Source organism: Wasmannia auropunctata, unplaced genomic scaffold (genome assembly GCF_000956235.1).
Source record: "Wasmannia auropunctata unplaced genomic scaffold, wasmannia.A_1.0 LD335634.1, whole genome shotgun sequence".
In the NCBI taxonomy this organism is placed as follows: domain Eukaryota; kingdom Metazoa; phylum Arthropoda; class Insecta; order Hymenoptera; family Formicidae; genus Wasmannia; species Wasmannia auropunctata.
The window spans coordinates 995,299-1,021,324 of NW_012027256.1; the positions used below are offsets into that span (position 1 = coordinate 995,299).

The window sequence follows — 26,026 nt, forward strand, 5'->3', positions numbered from 1 at the left end:
GGGAGGAAAAGAGACAGGAGAAGGGAGAGGGGAAGGGATCCATACAGTCCGCGCGCAGAGTCCGTAGGTCCATAACTACAGCTATAGCTTGCCTCTGCAGTTCGCCGGCTATTTCCCATTTGGCAGACGAGCCAGACCCAGCACTTTTGGTGCCAACCGATAATTGGACGAATCACAGTCATTCGCTTCGCGCGAACTACTCCTCTCCCTGTCTCCCTTCAGCCTTTTCGTCCCTCTCTTCCTCCCTTCATATCTCTCTCTCTCTCTTTCTCTCTCTTTCTCTAGTGAGTCTAGTAGATGTGATAGTCTGTGTCTACTTTCTTTTCGAACCTATATACTACCACCTTTGCCTGTCTTCCTTTGCATTTCTGCATTTTGAGTCTGGCTACCTTGCGTCACCGATTTTCTCGTTGCATATCCCTACTTTTCTTTGTTAAATTTGCCGAATTTTCTTTCATTCTATAAATTTTCGATCTATGAAAAAATAATATTCTGCTTAAATCGACCGTTTTTTTTATTTAACAAAGCAAAAGGATCAACCATATAATATTAGCTTAAAAATGAGAATTAAAAAATCTATTTTATAGTAGCAGAATACCGCGATCAACGAATTCTGTATACAAAATTCCATGAGATAATTTGTTGTTAATTTCAGTCTCACAATCAGAATATATATTTCGCATCACTAATATGTAGAATTGCAAGAAAAGATTACAGAATTTTTAGCAAAGTTTTCCTAATTCCATTGTGATTCCTTCGTAATAATTCATTTTCGCAATTTTACGGACAAACTCTGAATACAAGTTTTACTTGTTTATTAGTAGCGCAATTAATATATCGAGAGAAAAATATTTTGATACTCTCAATTATTGCTTGAACACTAATTGAGCTATATGCAACGCTTTCAATCTTGATTGTCAACATATTATATATTACACATCTATTACATACACACATGTCGCTTGAGGGTGATACGTAATAGCATGTGATATACAAATACACGTATGCTAATAGTACGCTATCCAATATACGCGTATGCTATTGATTCGTAATACACTAGCAGAGTTAATTACGGTTCCCTTCTGCTACGCGAGTTGCCTTCCTCGACGCGCTCAATTTCGATTTCAGAAAAAAAAAAGTAAATTCGCTCTCGTGGCACGAGCGGCGAATTGAATTTTCGACCTGTGTACAAAATCTCGCAAAGAAATCTCGCGATTTTTCTAACGCTCGAATGAACTTTCGATAGTCGCAAAAAAATTGCCGAAATTACTGTAAAAACTCTTGAAAAACACTTGAAACGCGCGCATTTATTACGAATCTTGGGGCGCGATGCTTTCCTCACTGGTGAGTTACACGAAAAAAAAAAATAATAATAAATAATAAAAAAAATAATAATTGAGGTGTTATTTTCTTCTTAATCTTAAACTCTAGTTACGCCGATGACTGAAGCCGAAACAGATTACGAACATTACGTGCTGTGCGGAGATGACGCGTTCAGCGGAGGCCGCAAAATCGAGAATCGCGTCTAAAATCGCGCGAGTTCACGCAGGTTGAAGACAATCATCACAGGTTCACGGAGCATTAACCTCGCGTTCGCGACCGCGATAGGATACGCGAGGGTGGAAAACCGTGAAAAGGGTGCGAGGGACGGAAAGGGGGGAGGGGTGGAAAGACGAGTAAACGGACGGGGCGTTTGTACGTATGGCGGTAGCGTTACAGGAAGTATGCACTATCTGCAGGATCCATGCTATTTGCGTAAAGTGGCCTAACGCTATCCCCATTGCCTCTTAACCGACCCCACCAGCCTCGATTCCGTGGTAACCATCCACGTTTAGACGGCCCAGGGCGTAATACATTGTTTGCTCTTCGTTCGCTAAACTAAACCGCATTCGGAATTAATTGCACGTTAGGAAGCCCGCGAGATAATTAAAGCCGCCCCAATTGCCTCCCCTTTACCCCAGATACGTCGTTAGGAAACGCCACCGTTGGACATCTTCGTGGTTACGTGTTTAAGTCTATATAGACAGATATATTTTAACGTAATATCATTAACCCTCTCTCTCTCTCTTTCTCTCTCTCACTCTCTTGCTATAATTTTAATATAATATCGTTAACTTTATTATAATAATATTACTTTAATATTCTTCGTTGTTCTTACAGCCGATTCATTTTCGCCGTGTGCTAGCAGTAAACAGATAACTCCAGAATATTTTTTATAAAGCTCGAAAGCTTGTTATCCTCAATTTTTTATGCACGAGACAAATATCACAGCCAATATTATGATCCCGAGATTAAAAGAAGGCGACACATATGAACAGCTTCAAAAATATATACAGATAAAATAGTATTATTTCTTTTTTCACGGACGATTCTAAATTGAAGATAAATTGTTCAATTGGACATTATTCACGGCGTTAAACCGCATAATAGATGTATCACTACGTTTTAATCCTTACTAAATCTTTAAGCTGATTCCGATTTATCGGGCAAAGCCGATTTATCGCTCCGTGAAATCCTACGATATGTGCGGATATTTTTTCCAAGATTCGCGCGGGATTTGTCCGCCGACCGACGGCGATTTGCGAAGACGGAAGAGGAAACCGTGATGTACGCGGGCTCGAAATCGCGGGGACGAGCACGCCGCCGTGCGATAATCGGATCGATCATACCGGGGAATGACTCGCCTGCCGAAGGAAATTGGTCGTTAGTCATTCCACCTGGCCTCCTCCTCCAAGCAGGAAACAATTACGAATTCGCAGTCAACAGAGGCGATTCGCGCTCGCTGCGATCGAGAGAGACCAGCCAGGAGAATCGTTCTCATTCTCTCCCTTTTCTCCCTCCCCCCCCCCTCTCTCTCTCTCTCTCCCGGTTCGCGTCCGAGAAAAGCGAACGAGAGGGCAAACACAACGGCCAAGCCCCTCTCTGTCGGTCGATAATCTATACGCTTTTTTTTCCTCCGCGCGGAGAAACGCCCACGCCGAAGACCGACAAGAAGCCATTGTTTCTCCGCGTACGGCCAGTTTGATTGTGCTAATGAAAAATGGGAAAGTAGTAAAACCGAGCCAACGCGCGGAGGAGGAGGAGGGCCCCGAGATCCGCGTCGCGGGCGGCAAGAAGGAGCGCCGAGAGACCGAGAATTGAACGGCATCCAAAAGCGCTCATAAACGAATAACGCTCATAGGAGATAAGATACCCGAAGGATTATATCCATTATCATACATCTAGATCGCGGGATGACTTTTTTGCCTGACCGCGCGCCGTTTCCTCCCTCTGACGTATGACGGATATCAGTTCTGGGTTATACTCGCGCGGCCGCGCCGATACGATCCGCAAAGTATCCGCGCGTGTATATACGCGAGAGAGTGATATATTATCTCTCTGTAAATACTAAGTTATGTACGCCGTTTCGGGATTATCAATCATTCCGCGGGCACGGAGTAAAGAAGCGATCTTTAACTTTAGATTTCGTGAAAACTGTTAGCGCGCTCGGTTGCGCGATGCTGTGTATGCGTTCCTCTCCCGCGTTTCGTTACAGATTCATATCGATGTGCGAGCGTTGCATGAATTTCCTTCGTTGATATAATCTTTCTGCGATCGCGCTCTAAATTATTTATACAACGAAAAAGCTCTGTATCCTTGTCTCTTATAAAATCATGTAACTTTGGTTTTGTGCCAATACATGTATTATTAAATTTTATGTGTACTTTCATAATTTTTAATATATTCATTCTTCAATATTAGAGTATATTTTTTATTTCATAAATAAATGATATCAATAAAATATGTTTCTTCAATTTTTAAATCACATTTCTCTATTTTTAAAAAGCGCATTACCACTTTTAAATAATTTAGTAATTGTTACATTTTAAATGATTTCATATTATATAACTTGCACAAATTCAGGAACATCTCAATCTAGTTTATAAAACAATAGCGTTAAAAAATATATTCAAAAATTGAGCAGTAAACATATATTTATAAAACATTTTGTCGGTCGGTTGGTAAATTGCCCACGGTGATAAAAAAAAGGTTAAGCAAGTGCAGGATCGCATTGGCAGATGGCACCAGCGACAAAGCAAGGAACTTTGCGAATACCGTGGCTTTGCCGCTACGGAAAACGGCAGATGCAGATGCAATTTCATTCCAATTATATATAATTCCAATTTAATCCGCTTCCTGTATTTTATGTCCGCACACCGCGAGATTGCCCCTGACTCGCGCGAACGTCATACGTGCGGCGATTGTCATCGAAAAAGATTACTCGCGAAACGCGATGACCCACGCGAGGTCGAACGACGCAGATTTCTCGTTCTCGATGCCATTACATTTGCAATTCGGTCGCAAGAAAATTTCGCAAAATGATCGAACAAAATGTATTTCGATTATATAATTCCGCTCGTTTTATCATTATCTATCGATATGCAGTACTTACATTACGTGAAATACTCGACGAAGAGCAGCTCGAGATTTCCCGGTCGGCGTCGCTGTGCGGCTGCTTCCTCCTTTCCCTCGCAGTTCTCCGTTTATCTCCCGGCGTCGATCCACGTCGCTTCCAGCAATCGGACCCGTCGTCGCGTCGATCCACCTTCCAAAATTGCACTTTTCACAATTATACACGCCACTCGAACGCACGACGCGACGCGCCCGCGATTCAAGTTACCCGGAGCTCGACGCGCACAGCCGCGATTTCAAATTTATATGCTCGCGACGCTCGGCACGCCTGGGTTGGCTCTGGACGGTCTAGGCGATTCGCGTTCGTCTCGTTGGCAGCACTGCGTCCGCCGATAGCAGCGCTGCGCTGCCGGCTGCGGCACTGTCAGTCAGGCAGGCGTAGCTTCACGCGGTTACGCGCTCCGTGTCGGAGGTCGGAGCACAACGACGGGCGAGTTACAGGTATACAAGCTGCCTCGGCCTATATATCTCGTGTCCGCGGTGCGCATTGCATCTCGTGTGTTCCCGTGCAACATGTAATGTCGCGTCGACGAGGTGAGTACTACGCGGATTGCGAGGGACGGGGGGGCGTGTCGGGGATGTGTCGCGAGAGCGCGTGAAGCAATTATCGTTTTTTCCATTGCAGGAAACCAGGGGATACAATCGGCGCATCCGGTGGGATAAATTGCCTCCCTCCCGGACGGGTGGGGTCAAGCGATCGCTGTCATTCACGTTTGGCGAACGAGTTGACGAGTAATGCGAATCGCGTGAGGGGATCTCCGATCCGATCGAGCAACGCTGGTCATGGCCCGACCTATCGTGCCGAGCCAGCAGAAGCTGGCCGAGAAGCTGATCATCCTGAACGACCGGGGCGTAGGTATGCTGACGCGCATTTACAATATCAAGAAGGCATGCGGCGACGCGAAGTCGAAGCCCGCCTTCCTCTCCGACAAGGCGCTCGAGTCCTCCATCAAGACGATCGTCAGGAAGTTCCCCAACATCGACATAAAGGGGCTGCAGACCATCATGAACATACGTAATGAGATCATCAAGTCCCTGTCGTTGTACTACTACACGTTCGTCGATCTGCTCGATTTCAAGGACAACGTGTGCGAGCTCCTGACCACCATGGACGCATGCGGCGTCCACATGGATATCACGATTAACTTTGATTTGACTAAAGGTTATCTGGACCTCGTCGTCACGTACGTCAGCCTGATGATCCTCCTGTCGCGCGTCGAGGATCGCAAGGCAGTGCTGGGGCTCTTCAACGCCGCTCACGAGATGGTGCACAGCCAGTCGGATCCCAGCTTTCCTCGTTTAGGTCAGATGATTATGGATTATGACGCTCCTTTGAAGAAGCTCTCCGAGGAATTCGTGCCGCATTCTAAATTGCTGAAGAACGCCCTAACCTCATTGTGGCCGGTGTATCCTGGTAGAAACCTGTCCGCTGACACGTGGCGTGCCGATCAGAAGCTGAGCCTCGTCGGCAGTCCCGGGCAGATACTGAAAGCGGCCGCGACAGACACTATGTCCTGCGAGACGTTGAGCTTGGACAGAATCGAGAGATGGGTGATTCTGGGATTTACTCTTTGTCACACGTTCTTGAGTCAGGAGCAGCCGAGCAAGCTGTGGATCACCGCTCTGGAATCCGGTTGGGTATTGGCGTTGTTCAGAGACGAGGTGATTTACATACATCAGTATATCCAGACATTCTTCGAGGGCATGAAAGGATACGGCAAGAGAGTGTCGGAGGTGAAGGAATGTTACAACCAAGCAGTACAAAAAGCTGGCTACAGACATAGGGAGAGAAGAAAATTCTTGAGGACTGCTCTCAAGGAACTAGGTTTAATTTTGACGGATCAGCCTGGTCTTCTGGGGCCGAAAGCGCTGCTGGTATTAATGGGTCTCTCCCACGCGAGGGACGAAGTGCTGTGGCTGCTGAGACACGGGGACAATCCTCCTATTCAAGGCAAAGGCAAGGGACGCGGCAGCGAGGATTTGGTGGACCGTCAGCTGCCAGAGTTGCTCTTCCATTGCGAGGAATTGCGAGCGCTAGTAAAAAAATATTCTCAGGTGCTTCAAAGGTATTACGTCCAGTTTCTTTCGGGATTCGACGCCCCTGCTTTACATCAGATGATACAGAATCTCCCGGTATGTCCGGAAGACGAGGGGGCTATTCTTAGTGATATGTGTTCAACTATAGCTAGTCTAACCGTAAAGCAGGTCGAGGACAATGAATTGTTTGATTTCCGTGCCTTTCGACTGGATTGGTATAGGCTGCAGGCCTACATGTCTATTGCGAAATGCAATATGAATCTGGCGGATAATAGAGAATTAGCTTCCTTTATGGACACAGTAATCTTCCACGCGAAAATGGTCGACAATTTGGACGAGATGTTGGTCGAGACGTCCGACTTATCCATCTTCTGCTTCTACAGCAAGATATTCGAGGATCAATTTCACATGTGTCTCGAGTTTCCCGCTCAGAATCGCTATATCGTCGCCTTTCCGCTTTTATGCAGCCACTTCCAAAGTTGCACCCACGAGCTCTGCCCGGAGGAGCGTCATCACATTCGCGAGAGGAGCCTCTCCGTCGTCAATATGTTCCTGGACGAGATGGCGAAAGAAGCCAAGAACATTATCACGACCATCTGCGACGAGCAGTGTAACATGAGCGACAAATTATTGCCGAAACACTGCGCTCTGTTAATTTCGCAAGTTGTCAATCGCAAGAAGAAGGATAAGAACAAGAAGAACATGTACGAGATTCACAAGCCCGGTATAGAGAGCTATCGGAAGACCCGGGAGGAATTGACGACGATGGACAAGCTGCACATGGCCCTCACCGAGCTGTGTTACGCCATTAATTACTGCCCTACGATCAACGTCTGGGAGTACACCTTCGCGCCGAGAGAGTATCTGCATCAACATCTGGAGTCGCGATTCGCCAGAGCGCTGGTGGGAATGGTCATGTACAATCCGGACACCAGCGAGATAGCCAAGCCATCCGAGCTTTTCGTCAGCGTTCGATCTTACATGAACGTTCTTCAGACGATCGAGAATTACGTGCACATCGATATCACGCGCGTCTTTAACAACGCTTTGTTGCAGCAAACGCAGGAGCTGGACAGCCACGGCGACAAGACCATCGCCGCGCTCTACACGCAATGGTACTCGGACGTTCTGCTGAGGCGAGTCAGCGCCGGTAACATTTGCTACTCGGCGAATCAGCGGGCGTTCGTCAGCTTGTCGGTCGAAGGTGCCATACCGTTTAACGCCGAGGAGTTCTCCGACATTAACGAGCTAAGGGCATTAGCGGAATTGATAGGGCCGTACGGCATGAAGATGTTGAACGAGAACCTGATGTGGCATATCGCCAGTCAGGTGCAACAGTTGAAGAAGCTGGTGGCCGGCAACAAGGACGTGCTGATCTCCCTGAGGACGAATTTCGACAAGCCGGAGGTGATGAAGGAGCAATTCAAGAAGCTGCAGCAGGTGGACAACGTTCTTCAGCGAGTTACCATAATAGGAGTGATTCTCAGTTTCCGGCAGCTGTCGCAGTCGGCACTAGTCGACGTGCTGGAGGAACGCATACCGTTCCTCCTGAGCTCCATACTGGACTTCAGACACCACCTGCCGTCCGGCGATCCCATGCGCGTCGTCTCCGAGATGACGTCGGCCGCCGGCTTAACCTGCAAGGTCGATCCCACCTTGACGACCGCGCTGCGCAATCAGAAGGCTGAGGTCGACGAGGACGAGCACCTGCTCGTTTGCCTGCTGATGGTCTTCGTGGCGGTTTCCATTCCGAAATTGGCCCGGAATGATAACTCTTTTTATAGGGCGTCACTCGAAGGTCACTCCAACAACATACATTGCATGGCCACCGCGATAAACAACATATTCGGCGCGCTGTTTACGATATGCGGGCAGAACGACATAGAGGACAGGATGAAGGAGTTCCTCGCCCTGGCCTCGTCGAGCCTGTTGAGATTGGGCCAAGAGGCGGACAAGGAGGCGACTCGGAACAGGGAGTCCGTGTATCTTCTGCTCGACCAGATAGTTCAAGAATCCCCATTCCTGACGATGGATTTGCTGGAGAGCTGTTTCCCATACGCACTGATACGTAACGCATATCACGACGTGTACAAGCTCGAGCATTCGCAGCCGTGAATTTGATAGCGAAACCACGAGCGAGAGACAGGGAGGGGTGCTGCTGCATTTATAACTTGCCACTCAGGGCCACTTTTTTTACGTCCACTTGTAACATCGGATCACGAAGGGGGGGACTTTGCTATTATTATATCGTCTGGCCGAGCGAGAGCTTTCCGAATGGCATTAGTTTTCGGTTAGTATTCGCTGAAAAGTACAAGCGTTACGTCAGCGAGAGCATAAAAAAAGGGTGGTAAAAAAACGCGATTGTTTAAGAATTAATAAAGTTATCGACATGTTATTCCTCGATATTTCAGAACAGTACAAGCGCTTGCGGCATTGTAATGCACTTTAGCCACTTTTCCCTACGTTGTTTGCGGCAAAAATCGCGCGTCATGTTAATCCGTACAATTGAGAGATCTTGTTTATCGCAAAACATTTGCATAAGCCGATTCTGTCGTTTGCAACGGAATCTTTTTCTTGAAATCTTTATCGAGGACAATTTGTGTCTCGCGGACTTTCACAATACATTCTAAGTGATATATAATATGCATTTTATAATGTACAGTATTCTCCGAATTGCATTTCACATCCGGCTCGTATATGTTCGTTAATATAATTGCATAGAGAATATTCGTTAATATAATTGCATATCTTGAATTTCAATCGAGTTATTATTCAATTATAAATCGATTATTATTACACTTTACGTTTAAAGAATGTTTCTATTGCACAGGGACGCATGATGTTAAAGCTCCCATGACTTTAAGCTAGAGATCGCGGTATTCATGTATCACACAGTAGGTATCGTCATTTACCCATTATGACTTTTTAATGTACAATTGTAACTCTTTTACAATAGTTTATATAACAAATAAAAATATGTGTATAAAACAACGGTTCGCCAATATTTACCTGATTCTCGTCGTTCGAGAGAGAAAGAGAGAGAGACTACAACGCGAGTAAATGTAAAATGTATGCTTTATTTAATTCTTTACAATGTTTTGTCTCTTTTAATCACATTAACGTAACACAAGAGATATTCACAATCATAATTCTTTTATTTATAATATCCTTAAAACACTCGCCGCATTTCTAGACATTTTTTTGGGAAAAGAGAGAGTGGTGGTCTGAAGCTACGTTCAGCGATTGGTCAGTATCATGCTCGGTTACAATAATTTACAATAAAGAGAGGTACACCTCGAAAAACACATCACCGACTAAAAGTAGAGATACGGCACGAACGTAAGGGTCACTTGGTGTTCGGTGATAGTCCAAGTAACGCTCTAAATTATTTAAAAAAAAAAAAAGAAAAACGATTCCTCGGGGAAACAATTCGTCGTTCGCAAAGAGATTCGGTACAAAGATCACGAAATTACGCCTTAAATAATCCCGGATGCACGATGTTGATAGGTTCACCACGTTTTTGGATCGATAGAAAAAATATAATCTTCGATTTTTTTTGTTCTTTCCTTCTCTAACATTATGTACAAGTGATAGAGTAGTTGTATTATGTGTATGTATGTATGTGTGTGTGTGTGTGTGTGTGTGTGCATCGCGTCACAGTAATAGCGGTTCTGGATTAAGATTCGGTAACACGGTACGCCAATCGCGAGATAAATCTCGAAGGTTTCGCCTCTCGTTGTATCATCAGCGCGATACATAACGGCGACTTGACACATTTGCGTTATTGCAACGAACCGTAAGAGGAAGTTCGTTATCACGGGGGAGGCGGAGGTGATGGAGAGGGGGGGGGGGAGGATTAAAGTCACATCTTAATCCGGATGCCGCGGAAAAACGAATAAGCTTAAGCATGTATGTAGTTAGAGGTCTGGGACAAATGATGAAGGAGAATTTTATTCCTTATCTCGTTATTAATCCTTTCGGTACGCGCAAGCGACTTCAATTGTCAACTAGTAACTACACCCTGACCCCATTCCACGCTCGCACTTTAGGCTTTTTCGGAACGTAACGAGGCAATTGCTATCTATTTTTCTTTTTGTCCGAGCCTTTGGCATACTCGTTATAATCGTCGCGTACGAATTTGTACCTGCGATTTTTTTGATCATAATAACAATTCAGTCGCTCGAAAATGGTAATGGCAGTGAAATGGAAGCAAAAGTAGTTCACGCACCGATAACTTGTTCGATCGGGACGTCAGCTCGTTCCGAAAGCAAGTTCTAACTACCTCGAGGTTGCTCGTCAAATGGCAGTGGCTCGGAACGAGATGATTACCCAGAGATTCCTCGAACGACATTGTTTCGCACTTTTTTTTTTCTTTAACGCACGGAAAAGCTTCTTTTCTCTCTTCTGCGTAAAACGAAATTAAAAAACAGGACGTATAAAAAAGTCTTCTTTGTTCGACGGCTCGCTAAAATATTCACACTATGATCGCACATTTAGAAGACCGTAATCAACATTTATTGGCAGAAAATATCTCTAGCGATGCACTATAACGTATTCAAAATCAATCGAAAATCACGAATCACACCTGGCTACGTTCGATATTGGCAGTAAAATCTCATCCGTAAATTGTCACGGATTGTTGCATTGAAACATACTAAATCGTTAATATAATGTTACGAGCGGCTGCGAATGGGGTCAAACGGAATATATTTTTTTTGCCTATACGCAAGAAATCTCAAAATTTCCTAAATAACGTACGATTCCTCCGGTCCACGATGGATCGCCAAAGAAAAAACTCATACTTAAAATCTAGAGGCTCGATTACACGCACGTACAGACACTCGCACGTCATCCCTAAACTTCCGTTCTGATTACAAAATACAGAATAATATTTCACTATAATACAGATCTGATATAAAAAACAAGTATTATTTTTTTTTGTATTCGCTTTACCATCTGTTATGGTTATATAATCATTTTATAATATATCGGTATATTTACACAGATATACACACTCGCGATCTATCTTTTTCGCGTCTCTCTCACTCACAAATATTTCCCTCGCACGCCCGAAGAACTTTTTACTTTCCGTCCCATTTTCTCGTATAATTCCTCTCGCTCGTTATTCTTTCCCTCTCACAAGACCTCGTATGATCCACCTAATAATCACATTGCGTCTATTGTACATATCCACACGATCCGCAAACTCGTATTGTAGCGTCTTTGCTGGCACCTCCTCGTTTCAATTCTGCATCCCTATATCCAACTTTCCGCCTAGGTAAAACACAGTCTTAAAGTTACAACGCAGGCGGTTGTAATTCAATTGCGGAGACACAGACATAGAGATATATTGATCACACCAATCGATATTTGAAAATGCTATTGAATTCCTGTTTTTTAATATTCTGTTTCTACATGATTGAAAAAAGATCAGTGCCAAATTTTCAATCTCGTTTTACTCATAATTTTACAAAAATGTGTGTGTGTGTGTGTGTGTGTGTCAATCAGTATGTGTCATTATTGTTTTAGCTGCATTGAAAGTTTAAAAAATAAGCTCTGCTATATAAACGATTTTATGTAATTATAAAGAAATGGACGCGCGCGCGCGTGCGAAATGTCAAAGCTAGTCTGATTTAATCTCATTTGGCAAAAAATTGCATTTGTTCGATTGTTACATTAAAGGTATAAATCGCATAAAAGTGATAAAAATAAATCATAAAAGCAAATTGGATAAAAAACAAATAAATTTAATCTCTATCACACTGCTTTTCTCTGAGATGATTTGTTTCGAGCAAGTTATCGCTAAATTTAAATGTCACGCGTATGCTCGTTATTATTCATTATCTATGTCATTGTAATATTGTAATATTGTAATTCAGTGAACAGGAGCGGACACCGATCTCTCGACGTTTATGTTACCTGTTGCATAAAGACGTCGATAAAGGAACGAGCGAAAAAGAACTCAGTCATTTGTCAGATTTGGCGTTTCGAAGAAGGGAAGTGCATTAATTAATCGTATCGACAACGGTTTGACAGCACCAGATACGATTCACCTCGAGGACAAGAACCGATCTCTCGCGTTTTTCGCTTACGAGTATGCAGCTGTGTACGTGTGTGAGCCCATGTATATATATATAATATAATATAACATGTTCACGCATTTCGATAAGAGGGCTCATCTTTGGTCCGCTATACGCATAATTGCGTGTTTACGGTGCAGCCCCCGACTTAATATAGCATGTTATAAAACTCGTTTTTCAATTAAATATAACTTATAACATTCGCAATAGGCGGAGATAAATTATCATCTGCAAGTTACAACTAATTAATAATAATAATAATAATAATAATTAGCGTAGCTTAATAATAATCATAATATCATCTTCGTTCGTGTGTAATAGTTAATGGAATATCGCATATAGAAACGCATCGTTTTGTTGTTGCTGCTCTTATATCCATCATAATCTCGCATAACTTCTCGCTTCAAAATTGGCTAATACAAATTAGTATAAGAATAATACATATCGTTAATTATTATTCTACAATGGTACAGAGATCAAGTAAATGACCTATGATGGTTTGGTAATGGTAGAGGGTGCCATTTCGCTCCAGAAAGCCATTTAAAAAATATTTTAGTTATTGAAATTGTGAAAAAAAAGGATCAACGGCGATACTTTATACAAGACAGTCCTAATTTTCTTGTCCATTTTGCGTTACATCTGCCGGATTAAATTTTAAAATTAAATTAGATTTATCGTTTCAATAAAATTTCGACCTAACTAAAAAGACGACTTTTCACCTTATACTTCTGTCGGTCAACGAAATACGAGTACAACAAGTCGCCCTTGGAAAACTCATTTACAGGTGCGCGCCGTTTACCAAAGGACATATATTGTCTTATTGCCAATTTCCCACTAAACTTGTGTTTAATCTCTAACAAACAGGGTCTCAGAGATTCTCCACTTAATCTAACTTTCGAGAGCGACATGCACGAAGTATCGACATCTCGAAGGACGCCGTCACACAAAGACCGTAACGCGATTCTTGGCCTTAAAATCTTCGTAGTCGCGAGGATGCGACGCTACTTTTTTTTTTTCTTTAACACTGCCGCATTAATCGTCGCCTTGCGAATACAGCGTCGATCACTAAAGCGAAAATGAATCACACGTCGGATCGATTTAAATTACTTTGATCATATAACAATATCACCTTCACTTGGCGAAGCATTCTAAGATTTGATCGTGCGACGAGTTTCTTTGAACGGCGACGCGAAAGATCGCATTTTGGTGCTACATAAAAAAGATTACATATATAAAATTCTCGGCGCTCACGATTATTCGCTAATATGCTCTCGTCACCGTGGCTCCGGTCAAATCGATTTTCCGTGTCGCCGTTCGCGCGCAACGTTTATTTCCGCGTTAAATTACAACGTCTACCAAACCGATACAAAATGAGAGATCGATTCAATACGTACTTTCTTTTGTATCTACGCGCGGCTCTTTACGTGAATTTCTACGCGGCTTCAGATGAAAGAGCATAACACGCCGGATCTCTCAATCTGTGTGTTTCGATCATTGTCAACTGTAACTCGTCTCAATTATTGCTTCGACCTCGGTTATGAGACATCGTCGCATCCCTTACGTGGAGAGTGGATCGGTTCTCTTCGCATTTGGCAATCGTCCTACACAACGACCCGTGGTGCAACGCCGCGATTGGTGGTCCTCGTCCGTGACGACGTCCTAGGATCGTCACACCTTGTTGTGATGCCTCATCTCATATGCTGCGCTCCGCCCCCCTCCCCCGGAGCCCGAATAGGCGCCGGCATACAGTTCTGGGTGATTGGAACGGCCGTAATTGTCTGCTGCTGACCCGCTACTTGGTGGCGCACTAGCTGTGGGAACCGAGCGATATCCTGCTTAAAGATTTAGAAAGATGTTCGGCAATGAAACAAAACGCGTAAACCAAAAGGTAACGACGGGAAATGCGGGGGACAGAGGATTTGCTGCCACTGTGTACAAGATAACAGCCAAATAAAATACGACACTGGGAAAACGGTCGCCGCGATCTCCAAGCTTTCTGAGTATCCTCCGCGTGCCTATTTCTCTCTTTTATATATTTAATGTAGATAATAAATATTCAAATAATAATTTCTAAAGAGCTCCCGAGAATGTCAAATATAGTACAGTAGAAGCCTATGGAAGCTAATTTTTATAATATTATAATATTATTTTGGAAAATCTAAATAATTTATGACGGAATCAATCAGTCGATGATGCGAAATCAGAAAGCAGGTGTTCGGCTTCGATATATGAATGAGAAAGAAAAAGTATTCAGAGCTAGCATTCAATGCAATGCCATGAACAATGAGCTAGGAGCAAATACAAGAATTTCGTAGATATTTAGACTCGTCTCGAGCTTAAAGCTGCATTTTACACTGTAAGACAATGAATATTGACATTCATGTATTTGCTCCTATTAAGCGTAAGAATATAGGCCCCAGGCTCACCTCTGCAGATCATAGAACGATAGTATCAGGTAGTCATAGATGCGCGTCAATGCGAGGAAGATGCAAACAGGAAAAGACATTGATGTAGTTGCGGGTCACACAAGGACGAGAAAACGCGAACAACGTTAGCTTGAGTTTAATCCGTGCATTAGCAATCCTTTCTTTCGCGCTCGCAGAGCATTTTACGCATTTTTTTTACGATGTATGCATATATGTCAATCGGTGCTCAAGCGTAGGAACTAAACTCAAGCAACGAGAAATGCGTAGATGACTCGAGATTTACGCGGCTGACTATAATTTACCTTTTGGATAATATTGAGCACCTCTACCCTCTCCGTAACCGTGAGAGGGTCCACGCGTTCCGTGCCCACCTTGACTTGTTCTCGGTGGTATACTCCTGGGCCCAGCTCCACCACCACCATGCGGATGTCGCTGTACAAATGACAAGTGATATACAAACAAAATGACTTTCCAAATATCTCTTATTTCAAGCGGTGATACACAAATTTATGTAAATGCAACTCGTATGTTCTTACCATTCTTCTAAGGGTATTCATCGGTCTGGTTAACGTATCACTGATGCGCCTTGCAGGCGGCTTTTTAGGATTAGTGGAAGGAATGTGTACAGCACAACATTTGATAAACAGACCCATAAATATGATGAAAGCTATACCCATTAACAACACCGCCCACCAAAATTCCTTGAAACAGATAACTGGCAACGTCAGTACATATATAATACAGAGATAAGAGTCACAATTGACTCACATATAAAACGCTCAATACTTACAGTTATCCATTGCGCTACCGACGATAAAGTTTCCTTATTGAACAACAGATTTTTCAATCTCGCAAGCGGTCCTTCCGTATCGACGGCTCGGCACTTCAAGAAAACATCGCAGTAACCCTGAAGGAAAAAAATAAAAATTTTATGAGCATATAACTTCCAAGAAAGCTTAATAATTCGTGTTTCATCTTTAAAGGTCAATAATTTACCTGAAAATTATCGCAAGGAGAACCAGGTCGGAGGCTCATTCCACCCTCGGGCAGTCCCACCATGTGCGCAAACTCGCTTGTCCCGCGACACGTTGACGCATCAGTCCCATTCTGACAGGCTAATTCGCAGAGCTTTCGCTTGTCGATGTTCGGTATGATGCTGCTCGTTAAAAAGCACTCCGTCAGATTCCACTCGAGACAAATGGATCCCGTGCACTCCCCGTTGATGCACAACTGTAAAATAAACGCGTCGTTGAAATCGATGGCCGTGCTAAATCGCTACACGTTCACTCAGAATAACAAAGCGCGATTACTTGAGTGCCCTCGTTGCATCTAGTCTTGTTGGCTTTCGGCAGCGGCGCCGGGCACTCGGAGGACCTTCCACCGCACGTGGAATTGTAATTGCAGTCCGATTCGGCTCTACACTGGACTCTATGGGAGAGGGGCACGAACTGGCACGTTTCACTCGAACAGCAGGGTCCTTGACTGGGACTGCAAACGTGCATATAATTACATTCGTGAGAGTATGAATCGAAGGGGGCCACCGATCAATGTCGCGCGTTTCACTTGCACGCATTTGCGTTTACCTGCACTGTGTCCCGTATTTCCTGTTGCAACCTTTCGCCGTGTCATTCTTAATCTTGTCCAGCTCAGACACCTGCTTGGGATAGCAACACTTGTCCACGCACTCGTCATCGTCGTATCCGCAATCACACTCCTCGCCAGCCTCGACAATTTTATTCCCGCAAAACGCTCCTGCAAATAATAAGTGCAATAAGTAGAAATAATAGAGGCAAAACGTTTCTCTCCCGCTCATTCCGTTCCGAAGACCACTGTAGCGTGAAGGGAAAATGTGATGTAAAAATACCAGTGAAACAGTTCCTCTTCTTATTATCCTCGATAGCATCTAGGACGTTGCTGATATTGCCAATGCTGCACTTTGAAAACTTGCTGTTGTTCGGTCGATTTCCGCTCGTCGCCGAGGCGAACATAATGTAATTACCGTCCAAGCCTCCCGGTCTGCATTCCGGCGGAAAATCGTGCTGGGAAAAAAAAGTCGATCGTCATCGTTACCTCTGCGCTCCGAACAGACTGAACGCACGTGTATGGAAAAGCGGTTTTTTTTTCCCCCTCCGGCTTACCGGTGATCCGAAGTTGTGACCTATCTCGTGCGCCAGAGTCAGCTGCGACACCTTGGGCGGCACGCGGCTGTTGTAATTCACGAAAGTTATGATGCCGGTGTTGAGAGATCTCTTAGTGGACTGATACAGGCCGGACACGGTCTCGGTGTAGGTCTTGAACTTCTCGCAGATACCGCCGGATGCGCCGGACGCGGAAGCGACCCAGGCGAGCCCGAGCGTACCGCCGGTGAAGTCCCTGTAAAAGCGTCGAGAAATAATGTTTACAACATGACAACCTTAAGTGACACACGGTAGTATTTTCGTTTATTCGTACTTTACTTACCTGTAAGTGAAAACGTAGGCGAGACAGAAGTCCTCGTGATTCGACAGAGAATGGAGATTGAGGAAGTTGCTAACGTCGATGTTCTCCAAACAGAAGGGGTTCGGGTCGCTGTACGGCTGCGAAGGCGTGCACGCCGTCTCGTCATCGATCTGTTATCAGATACAGCAGACACGGTGTGTCAGTTCCGGCGAGCGAGCGAGCGAGCGGGTATTCACACGTCGGCGGGTATATATGCTATACTTTTCGGCGCGATACCGTTACCTTTATTCGTTGAACCTCGAACTTGATGTTCCTGTGCTCCGTCCTGCCGTCGAATTTCGTGTCCCTGTAGATGTAATTCACGGCGGTGACATGGTGCGCGATCAAGGACAATATTTCCTCCCTGGTTTTCTCCGCGTCGTGATGCAGCTGCGAAAAATACGAAACGCTGAATATATCCGTGGCAACTGCCCGAGATAGAGCTCCGTTCTCTTATTCTACGCGACGCGGTATTATAAGAATTTTTCTCTCGATATATTCGTATTTGACGAAATGTCCGACGTGCAACTTTTTTATTTCCAACATCAAAACATCTCGAGTTTCAAATTACGAATTTTATACAAAAAGCGTGGCCGTTTATATATAAACGTCTGCATTTATTAAAATTTCATATACAAATGTGTTTCCTAAATTTTTAACGTCAATTAAATTTTAACGTCATTATATTTTCTGAGAGCAAAGCCGTCTGCAAATTTTCGTAAAAAAAAGAGCTCGAAAAAATTCATCTAAAAATATCATTATAATTGCTTTCGGTGGAACGTGTTCTATGCAAACGTACGGTGATATCAAAGCCCCGGAACACCGCGGGGGCGCACGGGGGATAGGAATATTCTTTTTGCAAAGAACACGGGAATGCGGATGGTGTCTGGTTTGTTGAGAAAATGCAAAGGGGAATTGCACTGACCGTGCTGCCGACGAAAACGCATATGAATGTGACCATAGAAAGAGAACAGTCGGTATTCGAGGTATTTCTCTATTGTGTAAGGAAATACTAGCATTCCCTAGTTACAAATTGCCAGCGAGAATTGGGTCATTCCGTCGTTCTAACAATCTGGTATCCTGCCTTTACTTCTTTTACAATTTACATGATTACAAATGACAGTTTTTTCGCGTTCGTTCTTTTTACCGCTCGATAAATTAAAGAACGTACAGGATATAGGAAAAAAATATTTAATTTTTAATTCTGAATAAATTACATCACGAAGGTGAAATAATATAATATGATTAAAATTTAATTAAGTGTGCTAATTTTTCTCGTATATTCCGAATTTTTTAAAAATTTAATTATAAGTTTTATAAAATAAAAGAAATAATAAAAAATCTTACTTGTTAAAATATAAATTGCATTCAAATATTCTCTCTAATATAATTAAAAAGAAAAAGAAAAAGCGTTTAAAAAAATATAAGTATCTAATATCTTCGAGAGAATGTATATCTATTCAAGAAATTGCATAGATTTAAAATCGCCTTGAAAATATTTGCAGGGCTATTTTTTTCAGCGAATTTGCGAGAATTTGTAGACTTGAAATAAACCTTACGTACCTGTTCGGAAATGTGCCTCCATATAAGAGGGTCCGTTTGTATGAAGAGCGAGCAGGTGTTGTTCTCTTTCGACCTGGTTGCTCTTCGTGGCCTGCGATGACTAGGTTCATTAGCTTCTCTACTGTACTTGTGACCAGGGGCCTCTCGGTCCCCGTTCCAGGGTGCGACATTTGGTTTCGGCTCCTTCTGATTCGCGGACGGGGCCGCCGTAGGTGGTTCGTCCGGTAGGGCGGAATTCTGCACCCTTTCCATCCATTCTATTACATCACTATTAGTAATTCCACATCCGCCGCCGTCACCTGAAAAATTCATCATGCGACTCGATACAATCATTTGATATAGTGTTTTTATATTATATTTTATATAATATGTTTTAAGAACATAACAATTATAGTGGGTAAAGAAAATGTGCATCTGGCTTGAAAAAAGTTTTTTCTGTCGTCGATATCAGCTTGCGGATATTTTTATCCGCAAATATTTATATATTTTTATATAGATATCTAAAAATATTGTGCGTGGAAGAATACATAACGTCCAACAATTTATTTGATAAGAATAATCGTAAGAATTGCAACGATAAAACACTATAGCAATTTCTAACGATAAAGCTTGTCACCTGCAGTTATTAAACGATAACTAATCGTCAAATCGCTAATTTTTTGCATGTTAAGACGTTTATTCATAGCTCGGAAACAGCAGGGTAATAACAGAGGCCACTGGTATTTCTGCTTTCTGAATTACGGTAGATGAAAATCTGGGAGAGCGTGAATCGTAAGCCAGGAAGCGCCGCGCGAGGTTCCTAATTAATGGCAAAGTTCATTGCCATTAATTCTGAATCTGGTCGTGGAACTCGAAACATCCACATGGCCACGTGGGAGTCTTACATCATCGATGGGGCCGAGATACACGCGAGGCTTCGAGTTCCCCTATAGATAGGCCGAAGTCTATATTCAGGGGATGTCTTTGGACGGGAATATTAGAGCGAATAATAACGACGCGGAAGGAAGCCAGGTCACGTAAACTGCAATCTGCAATCGCGTGAGTCGCGTTGTCAAGCGAAACAAGCGGCGCGGCTTAATCATCGGCACAATTCCGCAATACGCTCGAGGTATCTGCGTGAAGCGAATATATGGACATAATGCGGCGGCTAATGGCGACCTTGTCGTGGTCTCCCGGGCGTCGTATCGTGGTACATAACAACGTTGTTACGCGCGGAAATGTGTCTGCATACGCGTGCGAGAACGCGCCGCGGCTCATCGGAAACCAACTTGCACGATTTCGGATTGGTTTCCGAGGAGGAAACACGTCTTCACGCGATGCGGAGGATTTGCTAACGTTTGCAGCGCGTTTCGTCGCGCGATATTCGCATCCTTTACCATTTTTGGAAGCTAGAAAGATTAATTTGCTGAAAGGTAAATTATTCCTCAGCTCCTTCTTTTCTCTTAATCCTCATTACTTTTACGTAATTTTAACCGTAAATCGTACAAGTTCGACGAACTCGTTTCAGGTGAAAGCAGAGCGGAATTTTTCTACTTTTATTTTTACGATTTCCTCGGTATGCTGCACGCAGAGTTATTGACTTTTTTTTTACACTCTCAAAGTGGGATATTCTATCGTTTATATAGAATGAGAATATTATATTTTTGGTTCGTACCTGTCGATGCGGCGACGTTAACGAGCTGAGATTAATATCGTATCCCTTTACAGATATTCCCTCTCATCTTCTGTACAGTCGTTTCGCATAAGTATACGAACCAATAAACATCGCCCGCCGATACAGCTGAGATAATCGTGGCTGTCGGCTTTATTGGCTGGTTAACCGTAAGCCGCGAGCTTTAATGACGCGGCGTTTCAGGTGTGACGATATTGGTTTGTCTGTGCTATTGCTGTCTATTATCGTCGCCCACCAGCGCTAGTGTTAATAGACATTTCATGAGGTGGAAATGAAAGAAATGCGCCGAACAGGACGAATGGGATCGACTGCGCCCGTTTTTCCCGGCGCATATTTCACTCGTTAACACACGTCAGAGTTTGCGGATGGCACATTTCTGCACCATTTAAAATTCACGCGTGAATCGAGAATCGTTACTTCTTTTCTATTTAAAAAAAATTCAGCTCTTCTCTCTTCGCTCTTCTCTCGTGACTCAATTTTTTTTGTTTAAACTATATTTCTTTACCAGTTTACTCTATATATCTCTTTCCTCTATGATTTTCTCGAATTAGCTTCTAATCCGTGTCTAATAATATATTACGCTCCGAGAGAGAGAAAGAGAGAGAGAGAGAGAGAGAGTGTGTATGTGTATGTTGGTCCCAGAATGCGAAGCACCACACTCCACTTCGCTTTCCTTCGCGTCATCGTGCCTCGTGCAAAGCTCCAATAAATGTAGCAAACTCATAACGTCGGATGTACAGTTTCCGGCGGGCGAGCACAGCGGCGCGAGACGATGCGGATTCGGTCCGCGCGCGGCATGCATGGACGGGCGGCGCGATAAATATTACACGTAATGCGCCGGTCTGTTTATTTCATTGTTGGCCGTTTGCACTACTGCTGTACGAGAGAGAGAGAGAGAGAGAGAAAGCACGCGGTGACGACGGCGCGGATTGCGCAGCAGCTCGAAATCCGAAGCCGGTCGTCCGTGCAGTCATCCGCGCTGACTATGCCCGATTCGAAAAACGAGAGACTGCACTCCCGCGGCACAATTCCATCCGCGCGCCCCATCCCGAATGAACTACTTTCCTCTATAACGATACTCCAAATGGTGCACGCGAATTCGTACCGTGGACTTTCCGATATCCAAATCCACTGTTTAAACGACGCAATCTTGCGTCTCGCTACTTCGTTTTCCCGAGTATGCGTATACATGGAGGAATACCAAGAGTTTAGCCATTTCCGCACGAATTGGCTAATTCTCCGACAAGTTCGGAAATAATTTTACTTAGGAGAGAAGCTACATTTTCAAATATAATATACATTTTTATTGCCGGGGAGACTTTATATGAATAAAATACGATCACTACTAAATCACTACTAAAAAAATGTACAGTGCTAATTATGGCAATACAGCACACTTTATTGCTATTATATTGCTTTCGTATTGTCAATAATATTGCATTGCCATATATTATCTCTATGTACTATATTGCCATATATTATATCTATGTACTATCATCTATTACCTCATGTACTGCCACCTATTGCACAATATTCAATATTGCCAAATATTGCTAATGTATTGCTAATGTATTGCTCGAGATATTGCTATGTATTGATAGCGTATTGCTAGTATTGCATTGCCGCGATACTAGCAATATATTCCTAAAGAAATGTACACTGATTGCCATATTGCTTAAATAACTCTCGGTAAAATATATATCTCAATAGCCCCTGTGATAGCTCTCGCGAAGTTCTATTAAAAATTCGAATGAAAATCTGTAGAATCGAAAACGAAAAAGTTACGGACGATTACGATGTATCGACTTTATAGTTGTAAAGTACGAACAATTTTTTTGAAAGTTCTAAGAATTCTGTAGAGAGTTCTGGATAACCCACGCAAAGTTCTATCAATTTTCTTATCTTTAATGGCCAGAACTATTCTTAAAACTATCAAGAACTCGAGAATTATCGAAAATCTATAGAAGAACTCTAAATAAAAATTAATTTTTTAAATAATGGGGGGGGAGCTAACTTTACAGGGGCATCTCAGAACAATGTATAAGTAATTATATGCAACAACGTACAAGTTCATTTCTACCCTTAGAATGCAGCAGAGAGCTCATTAACATGTCTATGAAAGAACCCTCTTATTACAATCATCCTTAATTAATCGACCCTTTCATTAAAAAGGCGAGTGGCTCGGCTCTGAGACGCGGATGGACGGCGGTGTTTTCAAGCACGATTCGTTAAAAGATCGTGCTAAGGGAAGAAAGCGGAAGATGTTCCGAGAAGAGAGCGGAAGATAGGCATCGCGTGACAAAAGGGTGGAGAATGGGATAGAGGTGCACGATGTCGTGAGGCGCCACTTCGAGCGCAAGCCGCATTGGAGCAACATGTCCAAACGAGCGTTTAAAAACGTTCTCGGACCGCGCCGGCCGCCTTATAATTTGTAAATCTTTCATGCACGAACGGACGTAACAATTATTATCGCAAACCCGGTAGTTAACTTAAATCGTTTCCAATCTAAATTTATCATATTCTTCGAACGCATATTAGGCAGGTACACGCTGCTTCTTCGTGTGCATAATGAAGCTCGCGGCGACTTTGTTCGAAGTCATTACGCAAGTTGTTTCGATCAGATATTAAACAAACTTTCGCGACTCGAGCCCGATGCACTATATTTATGTTACCGTCCGTAAGTTTACGAAGATATAAATAAGCTACATAAGCTAATCAAAAGGCTTGTAAGGATCGAAGGTAACGGAGAAAAATTTATTCGCTGCAAATTTTCTTCACAAATCGCGAAAGTATTGGAAATCGGCGTAATCTCGAAAAGATTCGTACGATACCGATGCAAAATATTTTGTGATATTTAAAAAGCTATAATTTAAAGAATAAAATGCTTTTACTTCTTTTAGTTACGCATTCAACTAAATTTTAGATTCATTAAAACTGAACGTTTTGTAATTGAATATTTTGAAAGCATGTTGTTGAAAGTATGAAATAAACTGTTGATAAAAGGGCAACGAATAACGTCGGATATTTCAGTATTGAAAATTTATAACAAATTTATAATAAATGCTTGAAGCTAAAAGTCGTTTCTCCCTGTTAAATAAAATATACTTGCGAACTTATGCACGAACAATAATGTAACGCCTCAAGAAATGGGTCCGTATTCAGAACGCTTTTATCGATAAAACGCGCGCTTTTACCTCTGAAATTCTATAATGTACACGTATAACGTAAACTACAGCTAAACTGTTAGCGTTCTAATATTTAATCGTTAGCGCGTTTTGAATATAGGCCGTAATATAGTCCGTAATAATTGGTAGAAAAAATCTTGTTTCTTTTTTTTGCACCTCACCTTGCCGAACGTCCACGTACGGATCACCGACGTCATTCTCGTGATAGATCACGGAATGCAGCGTCTCGTTTATCTCGTGTGGCGGAAAGTAGTAATGCGCCCTTTCCACGTACCACGCACCACTTTTCGGTGATACTATCTTCCCGTGGAAGACTCCATCACTGACGCTTCCGAACACGTGGCTACCAGGTTCACCTGAAAGCAGAAGATATATTCCTGATCAGACGCGTGTCAAGAATATCTGCAGAAATTTTTGTCATATTAATCGCGGCGATAAATTTTCTAAGAGCCCAAGCCTCTCGTTCAATTCGAGTATAACGAGTGAAGTTATTTATAGCAAAGTACAGATTATCATTTAGTGTGTGGTGGATTAAAAAAAATCACGTGTTAAACTTCGTAAATATATATACATAAATAATTATAACATCTTCCAAAAACACAGATATCTTTCTTCCAAATATTGAAATAAGATTAACAATTTTTCATTTTTCATTTTTTATCCTTTTTCTGTTCCTCTGTTACGATGAAAAGAAAAGAAAATTATGGAAGCAACACGAATATTTGGAAACGCACATGCGAGTAAGAAACCATGTTCGAACGAATGTGACTCTCGCTTCGCTTGAAAAAGTATCGACGATGGCGGAAACTTCGTTTCTCGGCAAAACTTTCTGCACCAGAAACTGCTGGCTTACGCAGCAACTTGCTCCTGCTGTCTCGCTGCCTAATTTATTCGCTTAACCAGGATGCAGGATGTAGGAAAATTAATAGCGCGCATGTATATTTTTATCTTTTTGCGAGAATGAAAAATTTTAAAAATTAAACGGAATAAAATAGAAACTTGATTTAATTATTGCGTTGAAGAATTTATATACATGTAAATTTGATATATGTAGAATGTGTTCTCTGTAGTAACAAAATACTTCATATACAAATGATTTGTGTCAATTTCCGCTCATATAATTTTTAAAATTCAAAAGCAATTACTTTCTATATCGTTAATTACCGATAACTCGCTAATAAAAATTTAATTTTGATTCAATTGTTTTATTTTTAACCTACAATAACTGTTTATTCTGTTAACATTTATTTACAAATCAGAGATAAAATTCTTATTTGTGAATAAACGTTAACATAATATATACCGGTTATTTTATGTTAGAAGTTGCTCAGAGAGAAATATTTCTTTAGATTTAACAAATTTCGAAAGAAAATTGTTTCAAATTGTGTTTTTTCTGTTTGGCTTATATTTATTTCAGTAAAACAATATAAGTTTAAATAAAACATTATTTTGTGTTTCATAGAAATTTTGTTTTGTTGCATTAAACTATATTGTTTGACAGAAAAGACGCGATTGTTTGAAATAATTTCACTGGTCGACATGATAGGCACGGTTTCTCAAATCATTTCCCATAGATTCAAATAATATTGGACGTTAAATATAAATCTGGCTGTCAATTTTTTCTAATTTACGAGATAAATGAGATTCAAAAAGCTAAACATGACGTTTTAGGCAATGTTCATGCATTTATTTAGAGAATATCGATTTTTATAGTGTTTCTCCTTATACTATCATATGATATCAGTTTTAAACTGCAAAATCCATTTTGAGTCGTTTTCGTACGATTTTTTTGTCCAAGATTTAAGATACGAGGTTTGCAATGCATATGAATACACGCAATCGTACTTGACCTATATTTTTTACGCAATGTAAAAATTAAGGTAAAACATTAAAATTAATCATGTTAACCCACAAATCTTATAGCTTGTGTGCGACATATTAAACATGTTAACCTATAAATTTTGTAGCTTGTGCGACACATATACTGCGTGCATTCATTAGCATTATAAACCTTGTATTTTAGATGTTGTTTATCTCGGACAAAAAAAATTGTATAGGGATGATTCAAAATGGATGTTGCAGTTCAAAACTGACTATATGATAGCGTAAGCAGATATACTATAGAAAACTCGA

General features: G+C 42.2%; 2 protein-coding genes across 3 annotated transcripts in view; one reads left to right on the forward strand and one right to left on the reverse strand.

The window, feature by feature from the left end:
• The first annotated feature begins 4,815 nt into the window (after positions 1-4,815).
• On the forward strand, positions 4,816-9,477 carry LOC105456548 (membrane-associated protein Hem). The gene is made up of 2 exons (XM_011700675.1): positions 4,816-4,986; positions 5,078-9,477. The coding sequence occupies exon 2, from the start codon at positions 5,236-5,238 to the stop codon at positions 8,602-8,604; it is 3,369 nt and encodes a 1,122-aa protein (XP_011698977.1). The 5' UTR covers positions 4,816-4,986; positions 5,078-5,235; the 3' UTR covers positions 8,605-9,477.
• A 69-nt stretch (positions 9,478-9,546) lies between these two features.
• LOC105456549 (disintegrin and metalloproteinase domain-containing protein 10) overlaps positions 9,547-26,026 on the reverse strand; it is a 128,884-nt gene continuing 112,404 nt past the window's right edge. The window contains exons 3-15 of one of the 2 annotated variants that reach the window (XM_011700677.1): positions 24,055-24,249; positions 19,037-19,335; positions 17,717-17,863; positions 17,456-17,604; positions 17,134-17,368; positions 16,860-17,034; positions 16,579-16,747; positions 16,306-16,483; positions 15,992-16,225; positions 15,786-15,902; positions 15,532-15,696; positions 15,298-15,427; positions 9,547-14,380 (exon numbers count right to left, since the gene is read on the reverse strand). In XM_011700677.1, coding sequence (XP_011698979.1) covers positions 14,238-14,380; positions 15,298-15,427; positions 15,532-15,696; positions 15,786-15,902; positions 15,992-16,225; positions 16,306-16,483; positions 16,579-16,747; positions 16,860-17,034; positions 17,134-17,368; positions 17,456-17,604; positions 17,717-17,863; positions 19,037-19,335; positions 24,055-24,249 — 2,336 coding nt within the window. In that variant the 3' untranslated portion in view covers positions 9,547-14,237. Of the gene's footprint in view, positions 14,402-15,297; positions 15,428-15,531; positions 15,697-15,785; positions 15,903-15,991; positions 16,226-16,305; positions 16,484-16,578; positions 16,748-16,859; positions 17,035-17,133; positions 17,369-17,455; positions 17,605-17,716; positions 17,864-19,036; positions 19,336-24,054; positions 24,250-26,026 lie in introns of both variants that reach the window. The other variant, XM_011700676.1, reaches the window with a different exon arrangement.